The sequence below is a fragment of the Oryctolagus cuniculus genome, chromosome 4 (assembly GCF_051225735.1).
Source record: "Oryctolagus cuniculus isolate XC-2025 breed Fujian yellow rabbit chromosome 4, ASM5122573v1, whole genome shotgun sequence".
Classification (NCBI taxonomy): Eukaryota; Metazoa; Chordata; class Mammalia; order Lagomorpha; family Leporidae; genus Oryctolagus; species Oryctolagus cuniculus.
The window spans coordinates 72,012,665-72,032,550 of NC_142870.1; the positions used below are offsets into that span (position 1 = coordinate 72,012,665).

The following is a 19,886-nucleotide window of genomic DNA, read 5'->3' on the forward strand; positions in this document are numbered from 1 at the left end:
ATTTACTCCATGATTGGACTTTCAGAAATCTAATTAAGATGAAGGTCAATTAAGAGAAAATGAAATCTTGACTCCAAAAGTTAGGGACGGGGTGGAAGATGAGGGCATGGTTATGGAGACATAAAAGAGGCTAACTAACCTAATTATAAACTTATATAAACACCCAGAGAAATTGCCTTTCATGTGAAAAAAGTCCTAAAGCATTTTATAACATTGAGATCATTAATGTGTCTTTGAAACACACCCAGTACTAGAAAAGAATAGTAATACTGGCATTTCAAAATTCTATTACTAAAAATTTTGGAGACAGCTAAGGATGAAAGCCCTACCGAGCTCATCAAATGCAGCCCATTTCGACAGCAGAGTCATATCTACGCGATCCTTCTAGGAGCTGTGTAAGGAAGATTCTGCTGCCTGTTTCAGAGGGCTGCAAGGATTAAGGCAATCTGTAAGCAAATTTCCTCTGTTCTCTAAGCCTCAGTATCCAAATTCCTAAAGTACAATTCATGATACTTATCTCAAAGTTTTACAGTAGAAAATTAAAATCTCTTAATCCAATACTACACAGAGTAGGTATGAGACATTGAAAATGCCTCTTCTTTCTCCTGAGAACATGCGCTTTAGGAGCAAATGAACCTGACATCAACTCCTTATCCCTAAATTGGCAACTTTCACTCCTTGGGCTTGAGTTTCTCAAGCTTGAAAACAGAGTCAATAGTATCTATATTACTATAGTTGTTGAGAGGACAACCATAGAGAATTTTCTATCAAGTCCCTAGCACATGGCAACTCATCACAGCAAAGGGTGCTTTCAACTATTGGTTAAAGATGTCTGTGCACCTGTGTCGACATACATACGTGTTTGTGTATGTGAAGTCGGATACAAATGCACAGAAGGGAAGAACTGTCGGGGCATCCTTTTATCTCTGTCACAAGCCACAATTGTGTGATGTGGAAGCTTGATTTTGAATGGCGTAGAAAGTCACTCCTAACTGAATAGGGTAAACAAATTCTCTTTATTCCTTTGCTGGGTGACACACATCCTATGGATCCTCTCCCCTCCCCCTTTTGAACTACATCTAAGGATCTTTTCATCTGAGAAGTTCAAAGTCTTCCCACTTACCTATGCATCTTAGTGAAATCTTCAGTTCTAATGCCCATACTTTGGGACAAATAGATAACCAAATTAACTTAGCAGGCATTCCTGCTAGCCAAGAAGGACACATGGTATCTGACCACAGTGGCTTGTATTTGTTCCCCAAAGTATTTAAATAGCAGAGGATAAAATACAATCTTTCAGCATTCCATTCTGACAAACAATGCACTAAGATGGAAATTTCAGTGAAAGCAGATATACATAGTTGCTTTGCCCAAAGTATATGGCCTTCATTTCCACAAAGACCAGATTCATGACTTCCCTGATCATGTTCTCTTAATTCTATAGTCTGAGGAAAAGACAAAGGCTATTGTTAAGTGTATGGTGCGTTATATTTAGAATTGCTTGAGTTGATTTATCAAATTCAAAGGCTACATCCTGCCCTTGGAGGTGTCCAATGTATAAATGTGCATCCCTGACCAGAAGAGCATCTGTTTGAAAGGCAATGCTACTCTGCTAATGGAATTTAGCACTTGCTTGAGGTAGAGGTGTGCCCTGGGCACATAGCACCTGCTGGTTGCTGCCATACTCACAGTTCACAGTGACCTTGACTTGTTTGACATCCGCCGAGGAGACTTCATTGGCAGCTTTACACTCATATTTGCCTGACTGCTCCCTGGTGATGCCAAGGATCTCCAGATATTCTTCTTCCCCTTCAAATTCTCTTCCTGAAAAACAGGATTACATGATTTTCTTTAAGGTCTAAAATAAGCACATTGCCTCATTTTTCTTTGCAAAAGCAATAAATACACATGGCTTTTCAATAATTTGACAGTGCGCTTTGTATGAGGTCAGATTTCTACAGAATAAGACCCCAAGCCAAAAGTCTTATGAAAGTGATTAAATCAGAAGTGAAGTGTTCTTGGGAAACACTAGTAGGAGAGTGGGGAAAATAGGACCTGGAAGAGAAAGAAACCAAGCAAAAATGGGATGCCAAGTTACGTTGCACAGAAAACAACTTTGGCGCAAGCCTTCAGGGAGTTATTGGGAACTCAAAGTTTAGTAATTATGAGACAAGAAGCTAGAGTATTTACTAATCCTTTGGAAGGCAGTACACAGAGTTGTGAAGTAGTGACATCACCAGTTAATACCATGCACAATGAACTTTGCACACCAAAATGATTACTTGGGAAACCACCACTCTTTTGATTATGTAGAATTCTATTTACAAGGATCACGTGATGAACCTTGTCTTGCCCAATGGCTTCCCTACTCTTTATCAAATTATTTTATCATTGAAGCTTTCAGGTCATGAGCTAGATCCATGAGAAAGTCCAACTGATGTTGTGTTTGTGGTCTACCATGTCTCCCAGGGTTTTCAGCAGGGAGCTGAATAGCACTGGCTTCAAAGTTGCAATTAGGGGCCAGCGCTTTGGTGTATTAGGCTAAGCTTCCAACTATGGTGCCAGCATCTCATGTGGGTGCTGGTTCTTTTCCTGGCTGATCCTCTTCCAATCCAGCTCTTTGCTATGGCCTGGGATAGCCTTGGAAGTGGGCCCAATTCCCTGGCCCCTGCACCTGCGTGGGAAACCTCTAAGAAGCTCCTGGCTTTGGATCAGCACAGCTCTGGCCATTGTGGCCGACTGGGGGAGTGAACCGGTGGATGGCAGACCTGTCTCTTCCCCTCTCTGTGTCTGTTACTTAGTCTTTCAAATAAATAAATATTTAAAAAAATAGTTGCAATTAGGGACATGTAGGCCCTTTTTGGGACCATCTAGAAGGTTGATCGTGTCCAATTTAGTCCATAATTCTCAGGGTAGGCAGGCTTTGCTTATTTGGAGTATAATTATTAAGTGACTTTCTTCCTGTCCAGATTGAGAGAAATGAGGCAGAGGAAGTACTTAGCCAGAATTTGAGCGAAAACCAGTGGATTTTACTCTGACTAAACTGAAGCCTCCTCATGCCAAAATTTCAAAAAGTCCACTGCTGCTTGGGACAGGACAGAGCAGCTGGGGAGGCACTGAAGACCAGGATCATGCCACCATGACAGAATCCTGCTCCTGGTCATCCGACACCAAATGGTACCAATTAATAGCTCTGCTCAAATGCCACAAGCTGTTTTCCTTTTCCATCAATTCCCTGATGGCCAAATCAACATAACAGCCAGCCAGCAAGGAGATGAATTTACCATCTAAATATGTCAGCTAAGCCTGTTAACCAGACTCCCAACAGAACACAGGGCCTTTGTGATAATATCCTATAACAAAACTCTCAGGAATATTCTAAGCTTTAAGTCTTCAGTCACTTGTCCAATCACTTGTTTTGAGGAAACTTTGCAATCCCAACAATATTCAGTAAGAATATAAAATTATATTTTTCTGAAGTTCTGCACATTATCTATCTTATGCTTCCACTGAGAACAGTTTAGAATCAATCTATTTCTAAAGCAAGGTATTATCTATAAAAAAGTCGGCTTCTTTTTTCTTGTCTATTTGCCATTATTGCCTTCCGCATATTCGAGCAGTCAATCCAATTGTAGACATTACAGAAGTAATAGGGAATTCAGAACAGGAGCTAGATTTGGTTTGAGGCGGGGAAAGGAGAACATTAGTGTATTCCTCCTTCTAATGGCCTGAGAGTCATGTCAACTATTTGATGCCAAAAGTTTTGTAGCTAAAAACAACTACCATGAAGACTAAGGGCAACTTTGACAGTTTTTACTTAGTAGGCTGAAAGAGGTATAAGCTAATTAAAAACCTCAAGTGCAGAGGAGGAAGAGGCAGTAAGATAGCATCATTGATTTCGAGAACAATGGCACATTTTAATGATCAAGGAGTTCAAATTAATTCAGAATGTTTTAGGATTTCTTCCTCGGCCTCCTCCATACTCATAAAATCTCTTCCCAGAGAGGGCAGGAGAATCAAGAGAAAACATGTATATTCTGCTGAGGGATGGCTGACAACACTGAATTCTTTTCAGTTCCTATAAAATATGTAGAAATAGTTAGTTCTGGATCCCTACATTGCATTTTGAATTTCTAAAGGAAACTGGGTGCAGGGGAGGGAAAGATAATTTTACCAGCACCAACTAAGGCTCTTGTAGTTTGTGGAAGACTGCCCCTCTGAGGGTACATACTAAATTGAATGAGGTAAAATAAAGCACTATTTATTGGGGTTTGAGCCTGGGATTCTCACATGCCAAGGTAAGTATTATGCTCTCGTTTTTTTCCTGATAAGCAGATAAAAACCAATCCGTATCAGGTATACTTTTGATCTCACCTCTCTAGGAAGAACTTCCCCGTGGTACTAGCTAAGAATGCAAGGGGAGCTCCTCCCTCAGTGACATGCACGTGAGGCAGAGGGCACTTTTTCTTCTATGATAGCACTCCCCACTATGTCCACAACTCTCAGACTGGAGAAGTGTCAAGGTGCAAACTAAGTCCAGGTAACACAACCCCTATCATCTTCCTACATTCCAACCACACCCCACCTCCCTCGGCCCTCCCTGTTACCCTATTTCCTTTATTTAGCCTTGGGTTCCTCCAGTTAAAACTACGGTATTACTAGGCATTTCTTATTAATCTGTTCACCTCACACCCACAGGAGATGTTTTCCATGATGCATTATCTATATTATTTCACTTGAGAATCTTATTAATGTACCATAATTTGACAGGAAATGGGAGATTTTCAGTTGCTAGAAAGCAAAATTTCCAGACTGTGAGCTCCTCAGGGAACATTTCTTATAATATCACCACAAATTAGCACAGGGTTTGGCAGAGGTTAATCACTCAATAAACGTACATTGCCTTATTGTGTTATAGATGGAATACTTACATCCCTTCAAAATTTACATGTTAAAGCTTATGCCTGAATAATTAGATCAAAAAGGATGGCATCCTCATCAATGAGATTAGTGTTCTTATAAAAGGAGTTCTAGAAAGTTCCTTTGCCCCTTTCATCATGTAAGGACATAGCCAAAAATGGCCATCTTTGAACCAGGATGTGGGCCCCTGGTACACACTGAATCTAATGGTGTCTTGATCTTGGACTTCCCAGCCTTCAAAACTGATAGCAATAAATTTCGCTTGCTTACCATGTTATTTTTGTTATAGCAGCCTGAATGACTAAGAAATAGCTGAACTAAATTAAAAAGCACATGCTATACTAGCATCAGGTTCAACACTTCACACAATTTAAGAGAACACAGGTAAGTACCAGAGGGTGTCTCAGGATTCGTGTAAGAGAAGCTGGTTTAAAAATCTGTTTGTTTTCAATGGTCGTAAAAGAGGGCCATTTCACTGGAGGACAAAGGATGTGCAGAGTCCTCTACTGTTGACAGCATCATCTCTGGCCATGTGTGGAAGGTATCTCTGCTCCATGGAGTTACTGTTTCAAGAGCCAATGGGACCCCTCCGTGGACACAGGTGCAATAAGATGCCATTGCTTTCATCTTGGCAAGCCATTTCTGGTTTCAAGGCATGGAATACACCATGTGAATCCTGAGTTACAAAACTCTAAGTTACACACAGATTCTGTTGCTCCTTTCTCTTTGGCCCTGTGTGTCTGTCCCCATGGAGTCACCTTGTCCTCAATTCTTTCTATTCACTCTTACCAGCTCCTCTCAACCTTAAAAAGATGCTCGGACCAGAAACTGATGCATGCCCTGCTGTTCTCAGTGGACTAGCCCTGCGCTACCAGCTGGGTCCTTCTCTTGTTCCTATCAATTTCTGCCTTTGTATAAATATTTACTGGAAATGCAAATTACTATATTTTGGTATTTTGAACATCTCAACCAATTTCCACAGGCTTACTCACACTGCCCAATTTTATATTTATTCTGGGATCTGGTGTTTAGTTTAAATCTCCCTTTGCTTAATGTACTTTTGTGCCTCCTGGCAATATCCAGCTACCAGGCTAAATAACTCCTTGTCCTCCTCCGTGTATGCACCTTTCCAACTCTTGCTCATAATTAGCATATCCCCGTTAGTCACTGTTTGCTTAAGTTGTTCATATTAGTTCTTTTAATATTTCTTCCTAAGTCAGAAAGAAAGGCCTAGAGCTAACCAGAGGAGGAATGTAATCTCTTTTGTGCTTTCCAACGTGGAGGCAAATCAGCCAGGAATAACTCCAATTAAAGTATAGCAGGTGCCGCCTTCTGAGTTTAGTGCCTTCAGAGCGACCATACTTTGGGGAAACCCATAGTTCACATCCACAATGTTGAATTATTTAGATTTTTAAGGTCAACTCGGCATTTGTAAGGAAGCAGTTATTTGAAATTAAATATATTTCCATGGTTCTTTTCTCTGTTTCCCTTTTTTCTCCTCTTCTTACGCTTTACGCATTTGATGCTATCTGTCTCCCCCCACCAACACACGTATGCACACGCACACTGTCTGTCTTTCCATACACATACTCATTCTCTGTCTCTCATATACACATACATTCACATAGTTATTAACAAATGTTCATTCTTAACTTTTAGGACGTAGTATATAAATTTATTAACTCCCAAGTGTATGCTTACTAAATAGAAAAGGTTTATTCTTAAAAATTTCCCAGTCACTTGGAAAGACTACTATCCTAATTATCAGTGTGATACCTGCCTTTTTCCCTCTTTGAGATACAGAAAAATGTAGTCTCAGAAACTTGCTACCTTTGACTGCTTTATAACTTTAAAAATGTCGGATTCTTACACATTGGGAAATGGGTGAAATTTTACCCAATGTTCTGAGTCTTATGAGTATAAAATCTCAGTAGCTCAATCTTTTGCTAAAGGCAAGTTGCATTTGAAATGGGACTAACATTTCCTTTACTCATACAAACTTGAGTATTTACATGTAAGTGGCTGTAAACACATTAGCTATGAACACAAACACACATCCTGTTTCATGAAAAGCAAAGAACTGAAATTCATCTTGCAAGATGTTTATGTATCTGTATGTATGGAGGGCCTGTAGTTGGCAGAGTGTGAAGCAGGTGAGCCAAAGCAAGCCATGAGCTTCTACCTACAAAAAAATCAAAGGAAAAAGGATCACAAATCAGTGATGCCATTTGAAGTTTCCTGTGGCAACTTCAAATGCTGTAACAAGTTTCTGTTCTTACAGTACGTTTCATGTGTGCTTTTTTTTTCCTAAGGAAATGATCACATATTCCTAGTTTTGCTTCCCTTTCCTACTTTTCTGTACAGCCACACAAAAACGCTAAGAAAAAAAAAAACGCAAGAAATATAGAAAGATGTCCTTTGTTTATATTTCCATGGATGTCTCTCTCTAGATCATTTGAAGTTTTTGTTTCTCAACTTCACATAACACCAGAGAGATCTTGAATGTTTGACAGTGTTGCTGTGTGAAGGGTGAAACCACATCTCATCCCTACTTTCCTTTACTGCGGGGGAGGAGTGAAGAGTGGTGAATGATCCATGGTTGAAGAGGGGAGGCTGGAGTGGACATAGTGGCCAGAAGCAACAATCGTGGGGATGAAGAAGAATTGCAATGAAGGGAGTGAAGAAAACAAAAGCAAAAAAAAAAAAAAATAGAAACAGAAGTGATGCAGGGAGGTTGGTTTGGAGGAAGAGTCAGAGACATTGAAATCAAAATGCTCTCCAAAGAAAGAGAGCTGACTATTAAGATATGTGTGCTACACAGAAGGGAAGGAGTGGGTTACTCTGCTATAGAAATGTTCCTCATTTGAACAGTAAGACATAACAGGGTGAGGCTTATGCACATTGGACCCATGCCTTCTGCAGCCCCAATGGGTATAGTTAGTACCCAGAAAACAGTGGCAAGAATAACTCTAGGGAAGAATCACAACTGGCTTTGGTTCTATGAAGGAGCATGGGCCAAATGAAGAATGCACTGGCATCCACCGAGATCAAATCCATTAGATTTTGCATTTCTCTTTCTCTTTTCACATACCAAAAAATAAAATAAAATAAAAAAGCTAGATGACAAAGCTGGGGCTCAGCATCTAACCAGGGGCTGCCATCGACACATCCTTTTCAGTCCTGGTCCATGACAGTCTTTTACTGTGCTCATACAAACCAGTATACCCCCCAGGCATCAGTTTTTGGAAATTGTCCTGCTCCTCTGAATTCTATGCTTGAAGTTAGAATCCCTTACAATTGAGTTTTCTGATGGGAACTGTATGCTGTAGTTTTCACCATCACTGTAACTCCAGGGTGCAGCATAACTTTGGAACCTATTGAAAGTGCCAGAAATGTCATACAGTAACTGTTGAATGAGCTAATGCTTACCAAATACATGCTAGGCACTGTACTAGTATACTAGGTTGTACTACTCATATATGATCTTACTTCAGTGCTAATAAAAAATTCTTACAGTTACGGAACACATACAAACACAGGCTTAGGGTAGACAAGGCAATTTATTTAAGTGTATGATGTTAGTAAAAGCCAGCTGGGAATTGAACCATGTTGGTGGCTTTTGGAAGCTAACTAGACCTACCTACAATTGATCACTGGAATGTTCCGAGACACTATGGTTGGCTGAATTCCTGGTTCTCAGGTTCTGCCCTATATCTTTCCTCTGAGTACAGAGCTAGCACTTGAGAACATGCCACTTGGGGCGATTTCCAATACAATGAAGTTCTGTGATGGATAAACAAGGTAAAAAAGACAGCTTCTATCTTTTATGAGGTTTGTCCACTTCATTTAACTTCCTTACTGAAAGAACCAAAGAAAGCAATCAACGAGAAATAAAAAAGTTGGTATTTAAAAATTTGGCCTCCGTTTCTTTATTTTTAGAAACTCCTCCATTAGCAACCTAAACCCATGGTGCACAAAAATGCCAGCAACCAGTAAAGGAACTGCAGGAGTAGCATAGAATAGACTTTTTATTAGAGAAGACTTTCTGGGAGACTTAACTTTTCAGGAAGTTGCGAAACACAAGTGGAGAGGATCAGAGCTGGCAGATTTTAAGAGGGTATGCCGATCTGCTTAGTCTATAAAAGGGATGAAGATCATACCATGAGAGAAGGCCACACACTGGGTGTGACAGATATTCGATGACTCTGGATTTGCTGTTAAGTACCTTGACATCTCATGTAAGCCTCTAGCAACTACTGGCATCACTTTATAATTTGTTCCTTTCTCCTTCCCATCCCTTCCCTTCTATCCTGGATGAAGCACGGTAAGTAAGCATAGAGTTCCATGAAAATTCTATTTGATTGAAGTCCTTCATATACTGACACCATTTATACCACTGATGACAATTTCTTGGCATTGAGTCTTAACATGTATTTCAGGAAGCCTTTCTGTGAATTGCAGTGAAAGTGGAAATGGGTTCTTCACAAATGTCCAAAAATCACCACCAATCCTATTTAATTGACAGTAGCAGCCTACAGCATGATGTTGAGAAGGATTCTGAGACATAGTTGGGGCTCAGTAGGAGACAGTGGCAATGTCTGCTGGGAGGGCAGGGGAAGAGAATGTGGGCCATGTACTGGAACCCTATGGTTTCCTTTAGCCCACTTGGATTTCCTCATGTTGAGTGGACACTAGTGACTTTCTGGATGTGAATGCAACTGGTACCACTGGGAAAATTAGGAAGGAGTGCTTATTTGGAGTGAGATAATGAGTTTCATTCTTGGGAGGTGAAATAATCATGTTGTGCTGGGACATCCTGTAGAGCACATAGACACTTGGCGGTATGGGATTTGTTAGAAATTGGGACTGGATGTGGATTTAAATGTGCACTCTATCCCTCAGCAGTAATTCACACTGAAGTAGGAGCTATAGAACTTCTGTATGATGTAGAATTATGTCATAAAGCAAGCACTCTCTGTCCCATTTCACGTTTATTTGCAGGGGTGTGGGGTAGAAGAGGAAAAGATGTAAAATTGACACAAAAATATAAAGACAAATGCAAAAATACTTAGAGTCCTTTGGGAATAAAATAGAAGTACAAATTCCTAGAGGAGTCGATTGTTTTCCAGACTATTTCCTAAGATGGGGCAAGATAGAGTTGATTTTGCTGGACAGAGGTAGCCACAAGCAAGATCTGCGCCATTTTCTTTGGAACCACAGGGAATTACCTGAACTGTCATTAGCGATTCTGCCATGGCTGAGAATTAAATATCAAGAGAGATGAGAGCAGTGGTTGCTGTTTTCAAGAGTCACATAAATCAATTGGCATTTTGTAAGTGAATATGTTAAACTCAGCAGGGCAACTGCACTGTGGAAAAACTGTTAGGCAGAGATTTGTGGCTGCACAGAAGCCTTTGAAATGCAATTAAAACAAAGCAGTGGATAACCCCATCTGCCCTCCAGCCTTTCCTTATAAGTCCTCAAGTTGCAGTAACTCATTTGGGCTTATCCCGAGTCTCAGCTCCGCCTCTTTAGCTGGGCCTATGCCGAACAACTGTTTCCATCCAATCTACACAACTGTTCCTGCTTCCTGTCATTACCTAAGTAAGGAAGAGAAAAGTCGGGGAGGGGGAGAGGGTAGAGCAGGCCATAAGAGCAAATGATGTAAAAGCATAAACTAAAGCTTCATTCCTGGAATGTTTCCATTTAACATAAGGTGGTGCAGCCTTTGGTTGCTCAGGGGTCAACACACATATTAAGGAGTCCAGGCCAAGAGCTTCTTGATTTTGGACCAAAATGGATGAGCTAGGAATTACTCCCTCAAAGTTCATTTGGGGTTGCAGCTCTCGGCTAACCCGTGCCCTTCAATCTTGGCCCAGGAGTTTTAGCCTTTCTGTGAGGCAGAGGGTTCATGGAAGTGTGGGAGCTCCCGCTGCACTGTCAGGAGTGTGCAGAGGCTGACAGAGCAGGAGAGAGCTCATGGTTGCTTTGAAGGCAGTCACGCTCCCAGGCTGGGCCCATGTACTCCTGGAAGGCTATGAGGCCAGTGGGCCAAAGCTTAATAGGAAAACAGCAGCGATTTGTCTCCACCGCTATTTATGTTTCAAGTGCTCGACAGGCTGTCAGTGCAAGTGAGGGTCGCTAAATTTACTGCCTTTCAGATTACTGCTACAGTCTCTGACTTGACAAGTCACTTCATTTAAAAAGCACTGCAAGAGGATGTTTCCTCTGCTGCTTTTTTAAATAAAACAAAGGGAGTCGAAAAGGCCGCATGGTAAAAATGAAGAAAGTTCACAAGACTGTCTTAGCCTGATGGGCGGACGGCACAGGGAGGGCCCTATTCTTGCAAACTCCCTTCTAGTTAAAATGGCAGGTTGGGGAGAGGGATGGCTCCGAAGTTCCTAGTTTGGTCTGTGAACTGCATCACGTATTGGGGGAAGGCAAGGAGGGAGGGTAATAAAGTTTTGTGTCTGTTGAATTTGAATGCTTAAAGGACATTCAAGTGAATGGGATACAAATGAAGAATAAAACTACTTAGTTTTAAGTGAAATTAATTTCTGGAGGCTGGTACTGTGGCATAGCAGCTAAAGCCACCATTGGATTCCCATATGGGCACCGATTCGAATCCTGGCTGTTCCACTTCTGATCCAGCTCCTTGCCACTGTGCCTGGGAAAGCAGTGGAAGATGACTCAACTACTTGGGCCCCTGCACCCATGTGGGAGACTTTCATAAACCTCCTGGCTCTGGATCGGCCCAGTCCCAGCTGTTGTGGTCATTTGAAGGGTGAACCAGTGGATGGAAGATCTTTCTCTCTCTCTGGGGATGATGCGGATAGAAATGGGGCATGTGAACCTTGAGTAGGATTAACAATTTACATGATGAATGTTCAGTGTATAAAGGTCTAAATACTTATTATATATGCAAGTGGATTATGATCGAGAGCATGCCTTCCTATTGCTACCGTGCGCCAGCCGATATTTTAAGAAGAAATATTAGAGGAAGTAGAAGAAAGATATTCTCCCTTTCACTTAAATTCTCATCAGAGGTAAATGTAATCAAAACAGCTCTGGAGGGGCTGGTGCTGTGGCATGGCGGGTAAGGCCGACGCCTGCAGTGCCAGCATCCCATGTGGGTGCTGGTTCAGATCCAGGCTGCTCCACTTCCAATCCAGCTCTCTGCTGTGGCCTGGGAAAACAGTAGATGATGGCCCACATCCTTGGGCCCCCGCACCTGCATGGGAGACTCAAAGGAAGCCCCTGGCTCCTGGCTTTGGATTGGTGCAGCTCCGGCCGTTGTGGCCAACTGGGGAGTGAACCAGCGGATAGAAGACCTCTCACCTCTCTCTCTGCCTCTCCCCTTTCCGTATAACTATGACTTTCAAGTAAGTAAATAAAATCTTTTCTTTTTTTTTGACAGGCAGAGTGGACAGTGAGAGAGAGAGACAGAGAGAGAAAGGTCTTCCTTTGCCGTTGGTTCACCCTCCAATGGCCGCCGTGGCCCATGCGCTGTGGCCGGCGCACCGCACTGATCCGATGGCAGGAGCCAGGTACTTCTCCTGGTCTCCCATGAGGTGCAGGGCCCAAGGACTTGGGCCATCCTCCACTGCACTTCCCTGGCCACAGCAGAGAGCTGGCCTGGAAGAGGGGCAACCGGGACAGAATCCAGCGCCCCAACCGGGACTAGAACCCGGTGTGCCGGCACCGCAAGGTGGAGGATTAGCCTAGTGAGCCGCGGCGCCGGCTAGTAAATAAAATCTTAAAAAAAAAAAAAAAAAAAAGAAAACACCTCTGGAAGACCTTGACTTTATTTCACATGAGTAGAAAATGGATGAAAGACTTCAAGGGCAGTTTTTGAACTTTATTTAACAGTTTTTACTAAAAACTATTATTCATGTTTTCCTCAATGATATTAAATACTACTATCAACAACTCGGTCTATTTCTTTAGTCTTTTTTTTGTTTCATGGTTCTTTTTCTTTGTAAGTATCATTATCTTACTATTTTAATGACCATAGCTTTATAATACATTTTAGCTACAGATATTAATAGTAATTTCTCAGATATTTATTACTGGCTCTTCATATTTATTTCCAATGAAACTTAAAACTGTTTTACAGCTCAAGCAAAAATGTTATTTTCATTATGTTTATATTGGATTTATAGGTTACATTAAAAATTCTCTTGATAATATTGATTCTTTTTAAACTAGAAATGAATCATCACATTCAAGTCTTCATTATTCATTTGCCAAGTTTTTTTTTCCTTCACAACTCCTGAAAAGTTTGTCATACACTTATTCTGATATATTTTAGGTTTTCTTATTCCTAGTTAGAAGCATCCTTTCTGCTATTATCTAAATGGTACTAGTTGTATTTAGAAAAGCCATGGTTGTTTACTGATGTTGTAACAACCTATATATTGAGTTATCTTTTTTTTCTTATTGTTACTGAAATGATGCTGGAATGTCAGCCTACCTCATTTTGAAAAGAAATACCCTCACATTAGTCATGAAGACACACTGGGCTAGATCAGATAGCAGAACAAACTGTATAAGGACTAAAGGAAAAGGCAGTATTCGGATGAAATGAAGGGGCTACTTTTCTAAGCAAGCCATTTTATACAGAAGCTGCAAAGAAAACGATTGATTAGTTTGACTATTTAAGAGGCAAATTTCTCCATAGCACGAAACCTTTATGAACAAAATTTATATGCAAAAGATGGAAAAATTATTTATATTAGATATGATACAAAAGGCCAAATTCTTTAAAGAGCTGAAATCTTAAAAACCAATAGGGTGGTCTGACAATTTTAGGCAAAGGCTTAGCGATATCTACCAAAGACGAAGATAAGCATTGCCCCACCAATTCCATTACTTTGCATATGGATGTTCACAGCAGCATTGGAAATATCCACAAAATTGTGAATTAATACATTGTAGCACATTCATATAATGGAATATCATAGAGCAAAGAAAATAAATAGCAGCTCTAAGTGGCAACATGGACCATCTACCAAACATAATATTGCATAAAAGGAACAAAATAAATACTTGATAAATGCTATCATATGAAATTACAGACAGGCAAGACTAATGTCTATTTTCTAGGGAGGCTATATAGTAGGAAAAGCCATAAATCAAAGCATCTAATGGAGAGAACCAGGTATCTGCATTGGCATAGCAAGTAGTTATTAACTATTTTCTGTGTGTCAGGCTATTTATATAAATCACTTCACTTGACAAAATTTAATTCATATAATGTTATGCAATCTAGTCATAACAAAAGATATATTAATTTTGACTACTGTGAACAGTGTTTTGAGTTTGAAAAGATATACACACATAAATGTATATATTCATATGCACATCTTTAAACACAAATGCATGTATATATAGGCAATGCCTATATGGTGTTGATAGTTTTATTTCTGGATTATGGGATTGGTAGTGCCACAAGTGTGTGGTCAGGGAATTTTCCATCATTTTATGCCATTCTACACTGCTCGAATTTTTGACACAAGTCATATATTACTTTCCTAATAAAATATTTTTAAAAATGGAAATGGATTTAATAATGTCAGTACAGGGTAAGGACATAACTGCTCTTGTGGTTATATCCTAAGGGCAGGTTTCTCATAATGAAAAAGAAATCTGAGATTTTTCTACTTCTAGCGTAAGAAAAAAAAATTAATGGAGAAATGAGACATAGTAACATGCAAGTTGATACTGCATAAAGTCAGAAAGAATTTCTAATTAAGTGGACAATACAGACTTTAATAACTGTACATGGGCATTATCTGTTCCAATCTGCTTTCTGTATATAACTTTAGTTATTAAGAATTGTAACCACATGCCAAGTCCATTCAGGCTGAAGCAGTGAGACTCAAGCCTGACCAATTTCAGAAGCTCTTTCCTCACTATTGGTAGGGGTCTGGACTTACAGTGCTGATCTTGAAGGTGACAGGTATCTGTATTCATACCCCACTGCATTTTCTCTGCCTACTCTTTTCCCTATGGTCCCAGTTTGTCTGATAACTCTTTGGTCTTTGCCATTGGTAGTCAGATTATACTACCAGGAGGGGACAAAGTTGAACTACCCTATGAATTTGACCCACAACTTGTCGGCACTATCACTTTTCCTAAAGGGTAGACCCTTCTTACTGTACTTATATACTTCTAATAGCCCAGCAGCCTTGATCAAGCACCATTTCCCAGAAATATCAGATCTGAGTATTCTGAGAAAAACCCCAACCTGAGTTTCCTAATATTATGTTACAGGAGAGGAGAAGTGTAAGATAGAAATAGAACAAATTCATCCTTTGTTTTAGCTCATTTTATCTTTTATATTCCCCATGAGCAAGCAAAACTCAACTTTCTTACTCACTGGAAGCTCTTAAGTTTCCTAGTGACTTAGTGGGACCCCACCCCTGATGGACAGCCATGAATCGCAAGATCATTTCCTTAAAAGTATACAAGACCTTTTATGGAGAGAGACAGCAGGCAATGACTAATACCTGCCATTCAAAAATATCAGGCTCAGTCATTTTTTTCCTTGTTATATAGCAGAGGACTTTGGATTTCAACGAAGCACTAACATGTGCTGCATCACTTGTTTATATCAGAGATCAGTGCTGTTGTGCAATGTCTCGGGTCAGTACTGAAGCCATGTCATCTTACTCTGGATGGTTGAACAGTCTGGAAGATTTGCCTCCTTGCCTATCACCCCTTACCAAGGACTCACTGCAAACACACAGAAGAGCTGTGCAGAGATTCAATCACTAATGGATTTCAACCCAGGATCTGCCAAAAACTTGAAGATGCTTGCTAATTTCAAGGTAGATCTGTTCATAGGTACTATTCGCTTACTTAAGAGTCTGTGGATTCTATCCAAGGATCATGTATTTAAAATACAAGCTATTTGGACCATAATTATTTCAGCACTTCCTAGAAATGGCTTCGCTGAGGTGAGACCATGGGCTTTTCCATAAAGACCATTAAAAACATTACCCTTTTGAACACATTTCCTGTGCATTTCACAAGCTTCAGTCAAATATATTGTTTAACACATTACTCAACATGCTTTAATAAAGCATCAGATAGTTCCAGAATAAGCATCTCTTCAGTCAGCTTTTTAAGTTCTATGTGATTCAGTGTTTTCCCCTTTTGCTTTCACTTTAGAAAAATTATGCAAATACATCATCCAGGTGCAGTGATCAGTTTATCTCAGGCTCCTGTCAGCCTCTATTCTAGTGTTTCCCCATGAACCACCTACATAAAAACCACACTGCCAAGTGCTTATACAATCCCTATGCCCTTTCACAGACCTACCGAATCAGAATCTCTAGGAATGATGCACTGGATTCCGTGAGTTTACAAAGCCCCCTGGGTGATGCCTAGGCACCCCTACCTGTGGTAACCAGCAATATGAGCCTAGCACCAGCACATCCAGAGGTACATCATTTTTCTTCTATCAGGGAGTTAAATTAACCCCAGCTTACAGGAGTCAGTTTGGCCTGGGATCGGGGATCAATATACTTTTTAGGTTAGCAGAGACTTGGGGGGGGATAGTTAAATGATCGTGAGGAAAGTCAACCTTCTCTGTTGAACTTGATTCCCATTCCTGAGCAAACAATTCAGCCTCTACTTGGATGCCACTTTGTGTCACATGGGCTGCTTACACAGCAATCATTTATCTCAGTAGGCCTCTTCTTTACTCTCTCTGGCTCTCTTTTTTAATGAAGCAAAGGGGAGGGGCTTCTGAACATCACGGGAGTAAATGGCAAAGTGACTCCAGTGCTTTGATACTTTTCTGCAGTTCACATGTCTTGACTCTGTTGCTCTGATTGGTCTCCATCTTGCCTAGCAGTTGGAGATACTAAGTATGTGACAAAAGCCAGTGCTGACAGGCCTGGAACTCACATACAGCCTCTGTCCCAACTCCCAGTTGCTGGTTCCTTTCACTTTTCTCTCCTTTCTACAGTTCACCCTGCAATTGGTGTATGATCACTAGATTTTCATATTTCAGTGGTCAAAACCACTGAGAACAGGTCATTTACCTCCAAAGTTTAACAAGAAAACACACATTATTTTCCTGGCTCCATTATGCATGGATTGTGTTACAAAGGCACGATCGATGATTGGATAAGCTGTCAGGGGACTTGGAAAACGACAGATAAATGGCTGCTGACCTTCTCAAATGTTGGAAAATCTTCCAAGAGGAAATTAATTTATACACAGATGAGAGAGTTAACATTTTTTTTGGATCATGTTTTGTAGGACTGTGCACTGTCCTGTCCCACACGCTTATAGTCTGGTCACAGTTGCAGTGGGGTTTCACGTGACCAACCCGGGCTACAAGAATGGGAGGTGATGAAGGCAGGGGCTGTCTGCGTGGGGAGATGTGACAGGTAGCCAGGCAGCCAGGCAATGCTAAATTGTCTCAAAGATATCAATCTTTAAAGCTTAATTATTTTCCCATTAAAACCCTTTTTGCAATGCAAATATTAATGCAAGTGGTTATACTTTTTATCAACCAATGTCTTAATTCTCAATTAACACCTCAGGGATTTCTTAGCCTGGAGACAATCAGGATGGTACTTGTGAGAACAGGTTCTGGGGAACTAGAAAAACTAGAATAGAAGCCGATGACTCTGCTAAGGGAAGGAAGAGGTCATAAATTCAAATCCAGATGTCATATTTTAAGAAATTACGGCCTACTGTATTTGTATCTAAATGTTTGGAATAACAAAGGAAGTGAGTGGTTAATAAAAGGTAGAAAATCAGTCTCACCAATATGTCAACCTTGATATGAAATTAAATATGAAATTAAAGATCTGGATAAAATATCATTACAGACACACAGACATACACACTCACATACAAGGTCTTCAAAAAGTTCACACAAATGCGTATTATGAAAAAGTAAACTTAGACCTATTACAGAACTGAAAACAGATGTTTACACCAAAATAAACATCTTGTAATTCTGCTTTCCACAAACAATAGTACCCGTGTAGTTCAGTTCTGTAATGGGTCTAAGTCACACTTGAAATATTCAGGTTCTAAAAAGGGAATCTGTAGGTAATACTATGGTGTCTTTAAAACCTGCTAGTTCAAACACTGATGAGAGGAGCCAGTGCTGTGGCACAGTTGTTTAAGCCACAACCCGCAGTGCTGGCATCCCATATTCTGATCCAGCTCTCTGCTAATGGACCTGGAAAAGTAGCAGCAGGTGGCCCAATTCCCTGGGCCCCTGCACCCATGTGGGAGACCTGGAGGAATCTCCTGGCTCCTGGCTTCAGTCTGGCCCCGCCGTGGTCATTGTGGCCATTTGAAAAGTGAATCAGTGGATTGAAGAATCTCTCCACCCCCAAATAAATAAATAAACCTTTAAAAAATGGACTAGAATAATGACTCAGTTTTTCAGAAAATAGAGAAAGTTCTGAATAGGAGACCTTGGAATATGTTCAACAATTTAGTCAACATTCAAATTTCCTCAGCTTTCCCTTGCTTTTGTACCAATCCCAAATACTATTGTTTATTCATTGATTATATGAATATGGTCACATATCATGAACTGATGCAATTTTAGGTTTCTAGTTTTAACAACTTTGCAATTTCAAGGTGAAAGAAGTAAAGCACCTCAGCTCAACGCTTCTTGACGGGTGAGTTTACCTGAAGGCAAACAGAGCAGTGACTCTAAGGCGATGCTGTCTGACCTGCTGTGCTGAAGGGCAGAGGTAGAAAAACAAGAGGGAGAAGTACTGAAGCACACAAGAAGGTGTAGAGCAGGGCACAGGGAGAACGTAGAAGAAATCAAGTCAATCAGACTGTGGAGAAGACTAAGAGCCAGAAGAAAATGCTAACAGGATTGCAACAACCTAAAGCAGACTCACTGATACCTCGAGAAAAGAAATGAGCCTTGTGGCCAGCCAGGGTATACAGAAAGGTTTGCCTGGGTTCACTGAGCCTGAAGTATATTTGCTAAAAGACTTCATGTTTAAATGACATAGAATAATCATGCAAAGACGTCATCAGCCGGCATTCCCCATATCTAAGAGTAAATGAATAGATGAGCATATGATTGCAGTGGTGGGTAGGTACAGAGAAATTTTACGTTCACAAAAGTTTGGAGTGGTCATCTCTGCCAATATAGTGATAATCTTTAGTCCTCTTTAAAGGAACAGAGGCCCAAAACATGCTTTGTTGTGTTAACCAACAGCCCTAGTCCTGATAGTTTCAGGTGGTCTAGGAGCTTGAGGTTTATGCATGAGAAGGTTCTCAAGGCAACTTCTGCACATGAGAGATACGAAAATTGTTTCTCCTAATATTCAACTACCCAATGGAATATCTACCTAGAGATTCTTTCAGTGTGCCTCAAGGACAAGGTACCATTTGCCATTGGCATTGGCAGTGGGGGTACTGGTTACAAATTAACTGAATGTACCATAGTGGGGCCAGATAAACACTGGTTTGAACATTGCCAGGTTGAATCCACACTAAGCAAAAGAAGGTGCAATTTCAAAGCAGTCAGATGCTTGGCTTCTCCCTCCCCCAGATTCAAGCCCTGGACATTGGGAAATCCATCCCATTCTCTATCCAGTATTTAAAGTAGAAATATCAGAAAGCTACATAAGGATGAGAAGAGCTTGGAAGAAAATAGCAGTATGTATGAAGTACTTGCAGGGAGAGTTGGACAAGGGAACATGGCTGAATTGGGATTAGCAGGAACATTGCATTATTCCTTAAACTAGCAGAAATGAATTTTTCACTAAAGAGTTACAAATATGAAATATGAGACACACATAATGAAGATTCTAAAGTAATTTCATCAAAATAAAAAAATATCTTTTCTAGGAAAGATATTACCAATGTTTCTAAATTATAATGTAGGGTACAGGTTCTCAAAAATTGTTCAAGTGGCAGATCCAAATATAGAAAGTAAAATATTTGATTATGCAACTTTGTGC

At 40.4% G+C, this 19,886-nt stretch overlaps 1 protein-coding gene across 2 annotated transcripts in view; it reads right to left on the minus strand.

The window, feature by feature from the left end:
• The window catches only part of LSAMP (limbic system associated membrane protein), a 662,038-nt gene that overhangs the window by 42,142 nt on the left and 600,010 nt on the right, over positions 1-19,886 (minus strand). For both annotated transcript variants that reach the window (XM_002716676.6, XM_008266893.5), the window contains exon 4: positions 1,690-1,824. In XM_002716676.6, coding sequence (XP_002716722.1) covers positions 1,690-1,824 — 135 coding nt within the window. The remainder of the gene's footprint in view (positions 1-1,689; positions 1,825-19,886) is intronic.